We start from the raw sequence: 14,665 nt of genomic DNA on the forward strand, positions 1-14,665 counted from the left end.
GAAATTGAGTTATTTGCAGTGAGGTGGATGGACCTAGAGACCGTCATACAGAGTGAAGTAAGTCAGAAAGAAAAACAAATACCGTATGCTAACACATATATATGGAATCTAAAAAGAAAAGGTTCTGAAGAACCTAGGGGCTGGACAGGAGTAAAGACGCAGATGTAGAAAATGGACTTGAGGATACGGGGAGGGGGAAGGGTAAGCTGGGACAAAGTGAGAGAGTGGCATGGACATATATACACTACCAAACATAAAATGGATAGCTAGTGGGAAGCAGCCTGGGACAAAGTGAGAGAGTGGCATGGACATATATACACTACCAAATGTAAAACAGATAGCTAGTGGGAAGCAGCCGCAAGGCACAGGGAGATCAGCTTGGTGCTTTGTGACCACCTAGAGGGGTGGCATAGGGAGGGTGGGAGGGAGAAGCTAGAGGGAAGAGATATGGGGATATATGTATATGTATACTTTATTCACTTTATTATACAGCAGAAACTAATACACCATTGTAAAGGAATTATGCTCCAATAAAGATGTTAAAAAAAACACAACTAAATCAGAAGCTATCAAGAGAAAGAGGAACTTTATTAAACAAGTAAATTTATTAAATGCTAAAAAAAAAGAAGCCCCATACTGATCTCTAGCTCCTTCCACTCTGTGAAGGTACAATGAGAAGTCTGCGAGCCAGAAGAGAGACCTCAGCTGACCATGCTGGCACTCTGATCTCAGACTCTCAATCTCCAGAACTGTGAGCAATAAATTTCTGCTGTTCCTAAGCCATCCTGTCTGTGCTATTTTGCTATAGCAGCCTGGATAGACTAAGACAGTAGGAATGGGTTTTCCAGGATGACGAAGCAGCTCTATTAAAGCAAAGGGCCAGGACTTCCCTGGTGGTGCAGTGGTTAAGAATCCGACTGCCAATGCAAGTGACACAGGTTCGAGCCCTGGTCCAGCAGGATGCCACATGCCGCGGAGCAACTGAGCCCGCGCGCCACAAGTACTGAGCCTGTGCTCTGGAGCCTACAAGCCACAACTACTGGGCCCACGTGCCACAACTACTGGGCCCACGTGCCACAACTACTGAAGCCCACCCACCTAGAGCCCATGCTCCACAACAAGAGAGGCCACTGCGGTGAGAAGACGGTGCACCACAAGGAAGAGTAGCCCCCGCTCGCTGCAACTAGAGAGAGCCCGTGCGCAGCAACGAAGACCCAATGCAGCCAAGAAAAAAAAAAAAAGCAAGGGGCCATGACACAGTGAGGTGATTCCTGGGTGGAACTGGAGGAGAAATCTGAGCCTGGTGGGGAACAGCTGATACAGGTGAGGCTGCCCAGCCTCTGGGCAGAGACAGTCTTACAGGTGATGTGAAGAAGTCTGTACTTTCCTATAAGGGAAGAGGAGTCCCAAAAGGTGTCAAATGGGAGCAGTGGCAAGGTAACTTTCTGGTTATAGAAAGATCATTTTGGTGGACGGATTTGAATGGGGTAAGACATGAGGTTGGAAAGCCTGCAGATGTCGTTGCTATAAATTACTATTTTACAAAGAAGAAACTTTTCTTAGTAGAAATCTTGAAAATGAACATTAAGCACCCAACTGAGCATGAGATGGTTATTAGACTGTTTTGCAAACAATGCCTTGAGTTAGATGTACTGGTAAAAAGCAAAAGATTTGGCGCCAAGCTGCCTGGGTTCAAACTACGGCTCTACCACTTCCTGGCTAGGTGACCCTGTATAAGTTACTAAATCTCTCTGAGGCTCAGTTTCCACATCCATTACATGGAGGAAGTAGTACCTACTTCACAGGGATGAAATGAGAATTAAAGTGAATGAGTATACAATCTAAGTACAATGACTGGCACATAATAAACACACAGAAACGTTAGCTGTTGTTATTACTGGCATCATCATTATTAAGCAAGATATGCTTGCTCTTCGGTTATGGGAAAACGGTTATAGAAGGTTCTAGGAATTCCTCTGGATTTGTCTTCAATGAAAATATTCTGGATACCTGTCCACTAATAGTCTTCAAAGCTCTCCATTTTACTAAGGGCTAACCTGTCCTTAACAACATTTTTAAACACCTCCCCACCCCCGGCAAAAAAAGATAAAATTTAACTTGCAATTAGCAGAAAAAGCGAGGAAAGCTGTAGTTAGGGCTCTCTGTGAAGCTGAGAAAAAGACTGCTGAGTTCCTGAAGCAATGGCAAGGACCGACAAAAATATCACAAATTGCCAACTGTGATTTTGAGAATCCAGTATGTTTTCTATTATCTCAACATAGCAGTCTTTCCTAATTAGTGTAAACTTAAATTTTAATAAGAAAAAGGTTTATTGGTTTAAAATAAGCAAAGAAACATATTGGCACTCTTCCTTCAACTTCTATTCACTTTTGATTCTAAAGAGAAAACCACAGCTGTGGGACGTGAGCTACCAAACAGGGCCATCTAGTGTAAAACAGTAGACTCTGATTTATTATTTTGAGGACTTTACTATAAGAGCATGGGGTGAAAGTAGAACATATTATTAAAAATGACAGTGATGTGCCACACAGGTCTCTCATACCAACAGTGGCAGCCAGATGGCCTCCATGTCCCGTGATAACTAAAGAACTAGTTTATTTCTGGTAAATGCTCGTATGTTCTTAAGAATTTAATATTAATTCAAGAGGAATTTCTTGTCCATCCAAAAGCAGTTAACTTTAAGTGGTAATCAAACTGCTAATTTTAAACTAAATTTAAAATAATAGTATTCCCGATTTCCCACATAATGGTACATGGGGCATAGCAGGAACATAATATTCACTGAGTGAATGAATTAAAGGACCATATTTTGTTGGGCTTAGAAATTCTGCTGAAAAATTACATCTAAACATAGCCAAATAACCATATTCTCCCTAAATCCAATATTTGTGTCTCACATAAACTATTTCCAGGGTTCACAGTTGCAGAGATAAGATCCAATTCTATTGAAAGCAAAACATGTATAAAAATTGTAGAGATGCAAATGCTACCCGCTGGAGTGCAGGTCAGATACAAACAGCCAAATTATGACAGTGATGGAGAAGTTCTCAAACAGGAGGCTGTGGAATCTACCCTCTCAAAGAGATCTGTTAGATAGCTTGTTTGACTTATGCTTAGTGCTTGCTGTCTGAAGGCAGCAGGGAAGGATTAGATCACTGGTTCTCAGATATTATCTGTAATCTTTGCTTTCTCATTACCCCAAATCATTCCTCTACAAACAAAAATTTCTGCAAGTTCATCTTACTGGTGGACGCCTCCACTAGGCACAGTGCCTTGCACATTGTAGGCATGGGACTGACAACTATCTTTAGCACGGAAACTTATAGTAAAGGCTAGGACAAAAGAATGAAATAGAGGTGAAAAAGATGTAAATGTTAAAAGTTGAAAGTGTGACAAGAGAGGCATTCTTGTCTAAATAAATGCTCTCTGAGACCCTCTCCTATTTACCCTGACTCTACTGAATAGGTTCTACCCTCAAAAACCAAAACTTCAGTCTATGAAATAGAACCTCTTCCCTATACATCCCAATTCAAACTCCATGATGCTAGCACAATTATATAAGCCTGACCTTCGTTCTCAAACAGGCCTTCTTGAACACCCAACTTATAGAACACTATAGATTTCCCCCAACAGCATTCAAAACTTGAAAACCACGATTTCATTTGCTCAACTGTCCTTATTCTCTATGAAGCGAGTGTGCAAGGGAACAGCTCTGAGCCAACTAATGCCTCGCTGTAGTTGTGTGTTCTTTAATCACAATAATGAATAACTAGCCATGCTCTCCCTGCCTTCTGCCCAGCCAAATGCAACTGCAGTAAGTAATCCTCCCCAAATTTTAAATTACTTTTAATCCTTAGACACTCATAAATAGTTTTCAGCTTCTTTCCTTACACATTAAAAAAAACATGTTTCCTTCCAATGCCACTTCCACTTCCCTCTCTATATGACTTAGCTGCCCACAAAACTCTCATTCTTCTACTTATCAAATACGTATTGAGAGCCTACAAATACCAGGCACTGCTGCACATAGAGTGATAAATAAACACATGCTCTCACAGAACTTCCAGGCTAGTGGGACAGGGAAACTCAAATAACTGCCAGGAAGGAAAAGAACACAGAAATTTGACTGGAAAGTCTCCCTTGCAGGCAGCAGTCATGCCGGAACTGACATCTGATGCAGAGTAGGAGATACCAGGCAGCTGAGAGTAAGGGCGGGAAGCAGAATGGTCTCCAGGCAGAACATGTACAAACCCAATGGCAGGAGAGAGCTTGGAGGAACACAAAGCAGGCCGGGTAAGAGGTGCAGAGTGGTAAGACGAATACGTGACACAAGGCCGGGCACGTGGGCAGCTTGTTCATTAGTCACTCTCCAAAGAAAAAGTGAAGAGCATTAGACTGGAATATGATGATTATTCACTCAGCATATTTGCTGAGCACTGATATGCCAGGACTGTCCAAGGACCCAGGGAATCAGGAGTGAAGAAGATAGACAAAACCTCTGCCCTCACAGAGTTTGCACTCTGACGAGAGAAGAGAGACGGTAAACGAGTAAAATATATAGTATGTGCCAAGTAGAAAAAGGAAGGAGAAAATGGAGGTAAGCTTCCAGGCTGGGGGAGGGGAGCTAGGGATGAGGAAAAAAGGTTACTATCAAGCCGAGTGAATTAAAGAAAGCCTCACTGGTGGCGCCATTTGAACGCAGGTGTGGGATTTGGCCGCAAGCATGTAAAAGGCCCTGAGGCAAAGGCTTGCTTAGTGTCCTGCAGGAATCTCACAGAGGCTAATGTGAAGTGTCTAGGAGAAAAAGCCTAAGACGGCAGCAGGAAAGCAGGTCGTACAGTGTCTTGTAGGTGACAACATTGTCTTGTACCCTGGAGGTGAGAAATCTTTACGTTTTGCACAAAGGAAGTTGTAATCCGACTTCTCTTTAAAATCAGTCCCTCTAGATGATGTACTGAACATAGGCTGAAGGGTGGGGAGGGAAGGACCAGTTGGGAGGCTATGGCTGTAATTTAAGGTAAAGATAACCGTGGTCCAGACCAGGGTGATAACAGTGGAGCTGGTGAAAAGTAGTTATGTTCGGGACGAACTTTTAAGGTAAAGTCAACAGGCTATGCTAATGGCTAGGAGGTACAGGATGAGAGAAAGAGAAGAGTTAAGGATAACTCCAAGGTTTTTAGCCTGAGCTAAGAACAGAACAATCCTTACTGATATGGAGAACACCAAGGTTTGGGGGTGAAAATCAGTTTTGTTTCGGCCATGTTAGGTTTGAGGTGCCTGATAGAAATCCAACCAGAGATCCAGTGTATCTAGATATCCAAGTATATCTCTAAATACAGAGATATTTGAGTATGGAGTTAGGGGCAAGTAAGAACTGAAGACATAAAATAGAAAGTAACGTACAGATGTATTCAGCATCGTGGAGAGGAAGTCAACAGAAAAGAGAAGAGGTCTGAGAAGGTTGGGGAGGTGAAGAGGAACAACCCAAGTGGACTGACGATGAATGGCTAGTGTGGTCACAAAATACGTGTGGTGAAGACTCCACTGGCCGCAGAGGGTAACCTGGCCTGCATGGGAGCAAGAGCTGATTCAGGAAGGCTGGTGTAGGAGCCGTAACGCCGTCCAACAGGCCCGAAACCCATGGGAGACTACAAAAATGCCCACAAGAATGGCAAAGACCAGCTTTTCCAATAGTAACACACATCGCGTGGGAAATCTGAGCCTGCTGCATTGCCTACTGCTTTGTAAAAGCACAACCTTAAGATTCCTATCCTTTGCAATTTAGTAAATGCCATCTCCTCTAACCGGGTCTCTCTGTCAGTCATATTCCTGTAACACTGTGACAGCTATGCAGAAACTACTGCAGTGGTCCAGGTGACAGAGGTCGGTAGAGAGGATCTGGGTGATGAAGACATAACACTGTCCAGCAGTAATACTGTCAGGAAGCAGAGGGAGGAAGCAAAGATGACTCCTAGGTTCCTGCCTTGCAACACTGGATGGGTGATGTTGCCATTCAATTACTCAAGGAATACTGGTAGGGGACCCAGGCTGGAGAAGACTTCAAGTTCAGTCTTGAACATGTGGAGATGATAAGAAGGCAGCTGGCAGTGGAGCTCAGAAAAGAAACGGGATTGAAGAAGTCCATTTAAAAGTCTGCCTACAGAGTGAAACTGATGCTATACTTGGAAAAGACTGCCTATAAGAGGCTCTAGTAAGAAGAAATGCCTAGGAGTAAGCCTTGTACATCCTGGAATATTCATCAGCTCTACAGAATAGGATGAGCCTGCAAAGGAGGCTAAGAAAGAGCAGCTCAAGAGGTGAGAGGAAAACCAGGAACGTGCAGCACCATAGAAGCCAATGGGAGACAGTGGCTCAAGAAGGAGGGAGGGAGCGACCACATCAAAGAGACATTAATGAGAGTTAGTATCTTTTAAATATGTATTTCACTGATGATAGATCATCTTTGTTTTGTCAGCAGATATCTTGGTCCTACTGATTTCTACAGAAGCTTTCTGTGAATACAGTTCATAAAACCATCATATCAGAATTTTGTTCTTTGTTAACATCTTTCCAAGAAGCTATCCAAAAATTCTTTAAGACAGCAAGGCTGATAAACACATTTTGGATAAAATTAGTTACAGCACTGAAGTCATTTTGGAAAGAACACCAAACTGGAGTCTCGGGCTTCCCTGGTGGCGCAGTGGTTGAGAGTCCGCCTGCCGATGCAGGGGATACGGGTTCGTGCCCCGGTCCGGGAGGATCCCGCGTGCCGCGGAGCGGCTGGGCCCGTGAGCCATGGCCACTGAGCCTGTGAGTCCGGAGCCTGTGCTCCGCAACGGGAGAGGCCACAGCAGTGAGAGGCCCGCGTACCAAAAAAAAAAAAAAAACAAAACAAAACTGGAGTCTCTAGCATAGTCCTTCTTTTACCTTTATCCAGACCTTGGACAGGCTCATGCCTTTCTGAGTTCTGGTTTCATTATCTGTTCAGTGTTGGGGGTCGGGGGCGGGATGTGCCATGGCCAAGAAGAGAAGCAGTAAACTTGCTGATCCATACGTCCCTGCTCCACAAAATCCTGGAGTTCACAATTAATTTGTGGGAATATAGGGGTAAATGTGTGTATTTAAGTCACACATTTTCAACAGTGGCCTCTTTATGGCCATAAGATGAATTACCACTTAAGCCATTTGGTTTAGTTTCGCCATTTCTCAGACCAACCAGATACTCTGACAGCTATGAAGTCTATTCCCTAATGGAAGATACTGAACGAGCATTTATTGATTCCTGAATGTAGAGCAAGATACTAGATACTAGTTTATTTCTGGTAAATGCTCATATGTTCTTAAGAATTTAATATTAATTCAAGAGGAATTTCTTGTCCATCCAAAAGCAGTTAACTTTAAGTGGTAATCAAACTGCTAATTTTAAACTAAATTTAAAATAATAGTACTCCCGATTTCCCATATACTGGTACATGGGGCATAGCAGGAACATAATATTCACTGAGTGAATGAATTAAAGGACCATATTTTGTTGGGCTTAGAAATTCTGCTGAAAAATTACATCTAAACATAGTCAAATAACCATATTCTCCCTAAATCCAATATTTGTGTCTCACATAAACTATTTCCAGGGTTCACCGTTGCAGAGATAAGAGCCAATTCTATTGAAAGCAAAACATGTATAGAAATTGTAGAGACGCAAAGTATGGAAGACTTATTTGCCTCAAGCATAATGAAGAACGTCTGCACTCACAAAATATCTTATAGTGAGTATTCTTTTTCTTTGCCCAATAAAATATTTGCTTTTTCAATGCCCAATTCTAGAGGGACTTCTCAAAGGTTATTCCTTGGGCTGGGAGAGATCATCATGACTGGCTTCCAGATATGTTTTTTTCTCCACTCTGATTTTATTACTGATTGGTTTCACAGGGTAAAAACCATGCCCAGCAAATAAAAAAGCTCAATACAATTTTGTAAAATGAAACAAAGGTGAGAGGCATGGGGACTATTTCACTTTGTTCATAAATCAAGCCTTGTCTCTCTAAGTCCCTTTCAACTCCACACGGTCCAGCCAAACTAGGCTTCTGACCTTCCATGCTGTCCCCTTGTTTCAGGAGTCCCAGTGTGTGCTATGTGTTTGCATAGAGATTTCTTCCCATTAACTCCCAGGGGCCAAACCCTACTCATCCTTAAAGGCTCAAACATCATCATATCCATGAAGCCCTCTAGAAACTCCACCGCTAAAAGAAATCTTACTTTTCCTAAACAGCACAGTTTCCCTACGTCTCTTTATAATATTTAACATGGTACTCCCTGTATTTAGTTACAATTACTCACTTATCCTTTTCATAGTGTACATGTATGCGTATATACACACACCCCACACTATATCTATATACATATGTATATAGATATAGAAAGAGAGAGAGAATTTGTAGTCATTTACTTATATTTTTAATTTCTCCTCATAGTTTTTAAACTTCTTATGGATAGACTAGGTGTCAACTAATATTTGCTCCCCCCATGAAGCCTAACTCAATGTCTTGCACTGAGTGGGCAGTCACTAAATGGAGTGTGAAATGAGCTCTTATCATATATTGTTTTGCACACAATTTACATAATGAAACAAAACCATATGATATGCTAAAGTCACCAAGAACTAAGTCAATTACATAAATATATATTTGGTTCTTCTAATCTTTGCTCTCTGTTATACAGCAATCTTATTGGAGGAAATGATTTAATACAAACTCACAGTTAAGTGTCCTTCATGATGATCTGGGAAATGAATGAATAAGTACTCCGTGGCTACCAGCTGCATTATGGAGTCACCGAGGAATTCCATCCTCTGATTGTGGCCTCTGGGAAAAAACATCAATGTAAAGAGATCAATAAGCATTTGTGGATTAAAAAAAAGAAACACAGAGAATTCTTTTCAAAAGGCATGATGTTAAAAAGCAATGTGTTCATCTTGCTTAAAGCACAAAACTAAATATAATTCCCTAAGGCCCCTCAACTGAGAAGAGATCTGAGTCAATACAGGTTCAGTTTCAAAGGAGAGTAAAGTAAGTACTATTTAAGGATTAAACAACTGCTAAAATAAAGACTAGTAAATAGTGCCTGGCCAAAAGCTGGGGAGTATCAATTGAAAAATAAAGCACAGTTGAATCCTTGAACGGTGAGGGGGTTAGGGGCAGCGACCCCCCCTCCCCATGCAGTCAAAAATCCAGTTTAACTTTACAGCCGACCTTCCGTACCACGGTTCCGCATCTGCAGATTCAGCCAATCAACCAACCGACCCTGTGCAGCACTGTAGCACGTACTTATTGAAAAAAATCCACATGTAAGTGGACCCATGCAGTTGAAACCCGTGTGATTCAAGGGTCAACTGTACAGCAGAGACAACAATGTTGCACAGACAATCTTCATACAGACAAAACAAAGCAAAAAGGCCCAAGAATTTTCTTTGCTAAATCTTTATCTTTTTATTGAAAAATACACTCCATTATTCAAATCTGGACTCTAGGTTAAGGACTAAAAGATCTATGACAAGAATCCTTAATCTTTACAGTGTAAAGAGAACTGTGAATATCTGATTTGGGGGAAGGAAGCCAAAACTGAATAAAAAACACCATGCAAAGAAACAACGTTTTGGTTATTTTATTAATTATTTCATTAGGTCATGTTCAAATCGCTCATCCGGAGCAGGGATTGGAGGACCACATTCAGCCTATGGCCTGTTTTAGTAAAAAGGGACACAGCCATGTTCATTCATTTACATTTTTCCTGTGGCTGCTTTTGTTACTATGGCAGAGTTGAATCATCATGACAGATACCACACGGCCTATAAAGCCTGAAGTATTTAATATCTGTCCCTTCGTAGAAAAAGTTTTTCCTTCCTTCACACTTCTCTTATATTTTACAAAGAAATAAGATGCATGACAATGAGACCAAAAATACTGGATTAGAGCCTATCCTCTGGTCCACACTGGTGTCTGGTTGCTCATCCATCTAACGATGTGACTTCCCTGGAAATATGTTTGAGACCCCAACCTTGGAAGGGCATGCAGCAAACGTTCGGGACCGCCTGTCTAAATGCCCATGTTAGAACTACATGAGTACTTCGAACGTACAGGGTCAGATGGTTAAATCCCACAGTTCTCAATGTGAATGCTCTGGCCAAAAGTCGAACATGGGTAAAAATTACTCCAATTGCGTCTTCAAATTCAGTCAGTTTCTGTAGAACTGGAGAAGTCTCAATAAGTTGTCGATCAGTATTTGGCTCTTGAAGCTACAAGAAGAAAGAAAGAAAGAAAAATCACATGCAGTTTTTAGTTACAAAAGTAATTATCCATTCTAAGATAGTGTCTTGTAAACTCCCTTCTCCCACGGGCAGAAATTTCTGAAATGCCAATAAAACACGAAAGCGCCTTTCTCATCCCTTAGAATGGCAGACAAACCTAATATTTAAAGAAGGCTCAAAGAATATTTTCCAATCTTCTATCAGATTTCAAGGCCAAATACTGTACACAGATAGTTCAAAATCCCAAGTATTATACTAGCTCTCCAAGGAAGAGGCAAGCTGAAGAACCACTGGTAGAGAATACATATATATCTATCTGGTAACTCAGTGGGTTCTCAAACTTTAGCGTTCATCGAACCCTTGTAGGACTTGTTAAAAGCAGAGAGCCAGGCCCTGCCCCCAGAGCTTCTGATTCAGTATGACTGGAATAAGGACCAAGGATTTGCCTTTCTGATAAGTTCCCAGGTAATGCAGATGCTGGTCTGGGGACCAGCTTTTGAGAATCTCTGCATTGAGTAACTTGACCTCTGCGTGTCTTCTAGGGACCAACCTGTTTTGGCAAATGAACATCATTAAAACTGGATTCAGCATACACTGGAGATTATTATACCACTAGTCAGGTGCTCCACATAACAATGAGCCTTGAACCACTAGGCAGAGAGCAAATATGAAGAGTTTAAATAAAATGAATATTTTCAGGAACTTTGGGCAAGTTCATACTCATAAAATATTTCTAAAGTACTCTGAATTAATGTCACTTATTACTGTAAAGCCTCTCATGAGAGAGTTCAGCCACTAGTGATGACTTTTATATATACATAAGATACATAGACAAAAATATGTATATATGAGTATACATTTACATGTGTATGTATATATGATGTATATCTCCAAGGTAAAATGGTAATAAAAGCAAAGAATAGTAAGAATTTTTAAACCAACTGGGGAGAAAAGTGTCACCATATGTAGATCTTTTAAATTCCAAAATCTTGAATAAAAAGTCATTATACTGTACTAAAAGTTTAATTTACAATATGTTTTATGCATCAAAGTCAAAGCCCTCAACTTCTAAGATCCAAATGAGGTTACGATTTAGCAATGTTAATTTAGTATTTGTTCTACTTTGTAACAAGCCCAGACTCGCTTCCATATTATTTTCCCTATAATAGCAGGCATGTAGATATACTGGAGACAACATATTGTGCTTTGACTACCACTGTTTTGGGGAAGAGAGAGGACCAAACCACAGCCACACAAGTAGTTCTTCCTGCCTCGTGAGGGAAGGCGACTCCCAGTGCTTCCCCCACCTCACCCCAGACCACAGGGAGGGCAACACATGGCACCGTTTTAATATTTGTTCCAAAGTTCTCCGGTCTGACACCCCAGCTTAAAGTCATAAAGCCACGGAAGGGAATCAAAGGATAAAAGCGGGAAGGGACAAAGGCAAACTGAAGCATCATGAATGCCCAGAGTTATAAAGCTTACTGCAGACAGGAAGGTCACACTTACCTGGAGTGGGTGGAGAGGATAATTGAGCCAGACTTCGCGCAAGTCCTGGAAAATGGAGTGATGCCTTTAATGCTTGAGGGAGCCATTTAACACACTCTAGAGTGCTAAATAAAATGCCATTATGTGAAATACTGAACTATTTTAGATGCTGACTCCACTTACTGCAAATTCAATAGTGCTGGCAAACTAATTTTTTTTAAAGTGTATTCACCACTCAAACTGCCTGGAGTGACTCTAATTAGCCTATTAAGCTGGGGAGGAAAAGAGCCCCCCACACCCCCAAGAGTCAAAGACACCTTTTAAAACTAAGTTACCCATTTGCTTAACCTAATACACTGGATTAAGCTGCTGTTTTAATCACATTTTTTAGTTTACCATTCCCCAGAAATGTACATCAGCTGTGCCTTTTGTAATGAAAACTCATCTCAAATGGTCCTTTATTTAGGCACTAATTCATTATTGTTGAGTTGTTTTAAGATGGAGTGGAAAACACCCCATATCTAGTTCCTAAACACTTAGATTTGTAAGACCACACTTTTACTGTGGATCATTACAAATGTATACTTGAAATAAGAGAATAAATAAAAGAATAAATTTTGTGGAAAATCCTAATCCACTGAGTTAAATCCAGAGGCAGTTATAACTAGACTTTCCTCAGGATTAAAGTGTTTTTCCTTCAGTTTTAGACTCCAGGGAGCCTCTGACTGAATCTCCTTTCTGGCCTCGATGACAGGTTTTTGAGATAAATGACAAAACTTTTAAAAGACAAGCTGTTTTTTTTTTTTTAATTTTTGGAGGGGGGAAGTATAGGAAAATATCACTTGTGATCAGATGATGACAAAGTGAAATAAAATACCTGATATTTTTGTACAACTTGCATCTTAACAAAATACGCTTAGGTTTTGTTTTTGGTGTTTTATTTTGCCAATATAAAAAACAATCTTAAATACCAAACTGTCCTTTTAAAGCTATTTAAAGGACTTCTCTTAACCAATTCAATAACCTTTCCCTTGAATTCTCTGTAGCATAAATTATACCGAATGTCACTCCCTTCCTGCAACTTTCTCATGTTCTCTCAATGCTTTTTCTCTTCCTGCTGTACCTGAAACGGACACTTACCAAACTTCAGCCCCTTGCCTGACCTATTCATTACCTGCTTCTCTGGAGAGCCCCGCCATTCCCACTGCTTTAACTGCTACCTCTGTTTAAATCACTTGTTCATCTCTGTTGCAGTTCTGACCTCTCACCCAAGTTACAAGTCCATAACTCTAAGCGCCTTCATGGGCACCTTTTACCTCATATCTAAATGACCAAATCATACCTTTTTACCTTTCACCTTAAACTAGGGAGTATGGTGTTAGAAAAAGCTGCAGGATGAAGAGACAGGCTGCCTGATTTAATCCTGATTCCCCATTGGCAAGTTACTTAACCTCCCTGAGCCAACCTTTCCTCAAGTGTAAGACAAAGATAATCACAGTACCTACTTCAGACTGTTCTCTGATGCCTCGGTGAGCAATGTACTCAAAGCACTGAACCCAGTGCTGGCACACAGAAAATGCCACTACTAATAATGATGACATCAACAATGACGAAAAACAACTATCTCTTCTGACCAACTTCAATCTCCAAAGCTCAAAACTGTCAGGGACTTCGAGATTCATCTTCCTCCTTTCTCCTATGTATTCTTTGCTCAAAAACACTGATTTCTTCTTTGATGTTTGCTGTCACCCATCTTGGTGTAATAGCTTAAAACCTTAAAACTAGCCTGTTTCAATGGCATCCATTTCCTTTATTCTACCCTGCACACTGAGATAAGGTTCTGTTGCCCCTTGGGGTCAGAGAAAATATCCTGGAAAAGATCTCGACTGGAGTCCCAGCTGTGCCTTCTATTAGCCCAAGGACCTAAGGTAAAGCCTCTACCTTCAGTTTGCTCTTCTGGAAAATGTTCATTGACTGTTGGGACATTAGATCATGCAGCATATTTTTATGGAATACCTGTTACATATTAGCTTACTAAGACGAATAAGACACTATCCCTGTCCTCAAAGGAGCCTAGTGGGGAAGAATGGAGGTAAATAAGTATAATTTAATAAACTATGACAAATTCTATAAGAGTGATGTACATATACCAAGTGCTAGGAAAACTCTGCCTGGGGTATCAGATCAAGCTTCAAAGAGGAAGTGACTTTTCAGCTGTATTCTGCAGAACACAGAATACTGAGGCATTCAGTACATCAGCAGAGGGAGGGAATCAAAAGCAGGGCACCATACATACACAAATAATAGGTCTCAAAGTACACACACACAAAAGGGTAACTCTTAATAAGCAGAGCACAGAGGATTTTAAGGCAGTGAAAACGTATGACACTGTAATGGTGGCTGTATGTCATTACATATTTGTCTGAACCCACGGAATGTACAACACCAAGAGTGAACCCTCACGTAAATTATGGACTTTGGGTGATTATGATGTGTCAGTGTAGGTTCACTGATTATACCAAATTTACCACTCTGCTCGGGGATGCTGATAGTGGAGGAGGCTGTGCATGTGTGGGGCAGGGAATATATGGGAAATTTCAGTACCTTCCTCTCAATTTTGCTGTAAACCTAAAAAAAATTTTTCACACCACTGTAAAGCAAAAACTAAATAAAATCAACACTTATTTGTTAATAAATTATAACAGACTCAAAAAAAATTAAAATTAAAAAAAGGTAATTCCTAGAATGGCACAAAGAGGGAGTGAAAGGAAAGGAGACCGGGGCTTCCCTGGTGGCGCAGTAGTTGAGAGTCCGCCTGCCGATGCAGGGGAAACGGGTTCGTGCCCCGGTTGG

The 14,665-nt window shown here is 41.0% G+C and overlaps 1 protein-coding gene across 6 annotated transcripts in view; it reads right to left on the reverse strand.

Moving 5' to 3' along the window:
- The window catches only part of DROSHA (drosha ribonuclease III), a 126,506-nt gene that overhangs the window by 17,560 nt on the left and 94,281 nt on the right, over positions 1-14,665 (reverse strand). For all 6 annotated transcript variants that reach the window (XM_024119426.3, XM_024119417.3, XM_024119424.3 and 3 more), the window contains 3 exons: positions 11,834-11,878; positions 10,155-10,312; positions 8,777-8,882 (listed from right to left, as the gene is read on the reverse strand). In XM_024119426.3, coding sequence (XP_023975194.1) covers positions 8,777-8,882; positions 10,155-10,312; positions 11,834-11,878 — 309 coding nt within the window. The remainder of the gene's footprint in view (positions 1-8,776; positions 8,883-10,154; positions 10,313-11,833; positions 11,879-14,665) is intronic.

Source organism: Physeter macrocephalus, chromosome 8 (genome assembly GCF_002837175.3).
Source record: "Physeter macrocephalus isolate SW-GA chromosome 8, ASM283717v5, whole genome shotgun sequence".
Classification (NCBI taxonomy): domain Eukaryota; kingdom Metazoa; phylum Chordata; class Mammalia; order Artiodactyla; family Physeteridae; genus Physeter; species Physeter macrocephalus.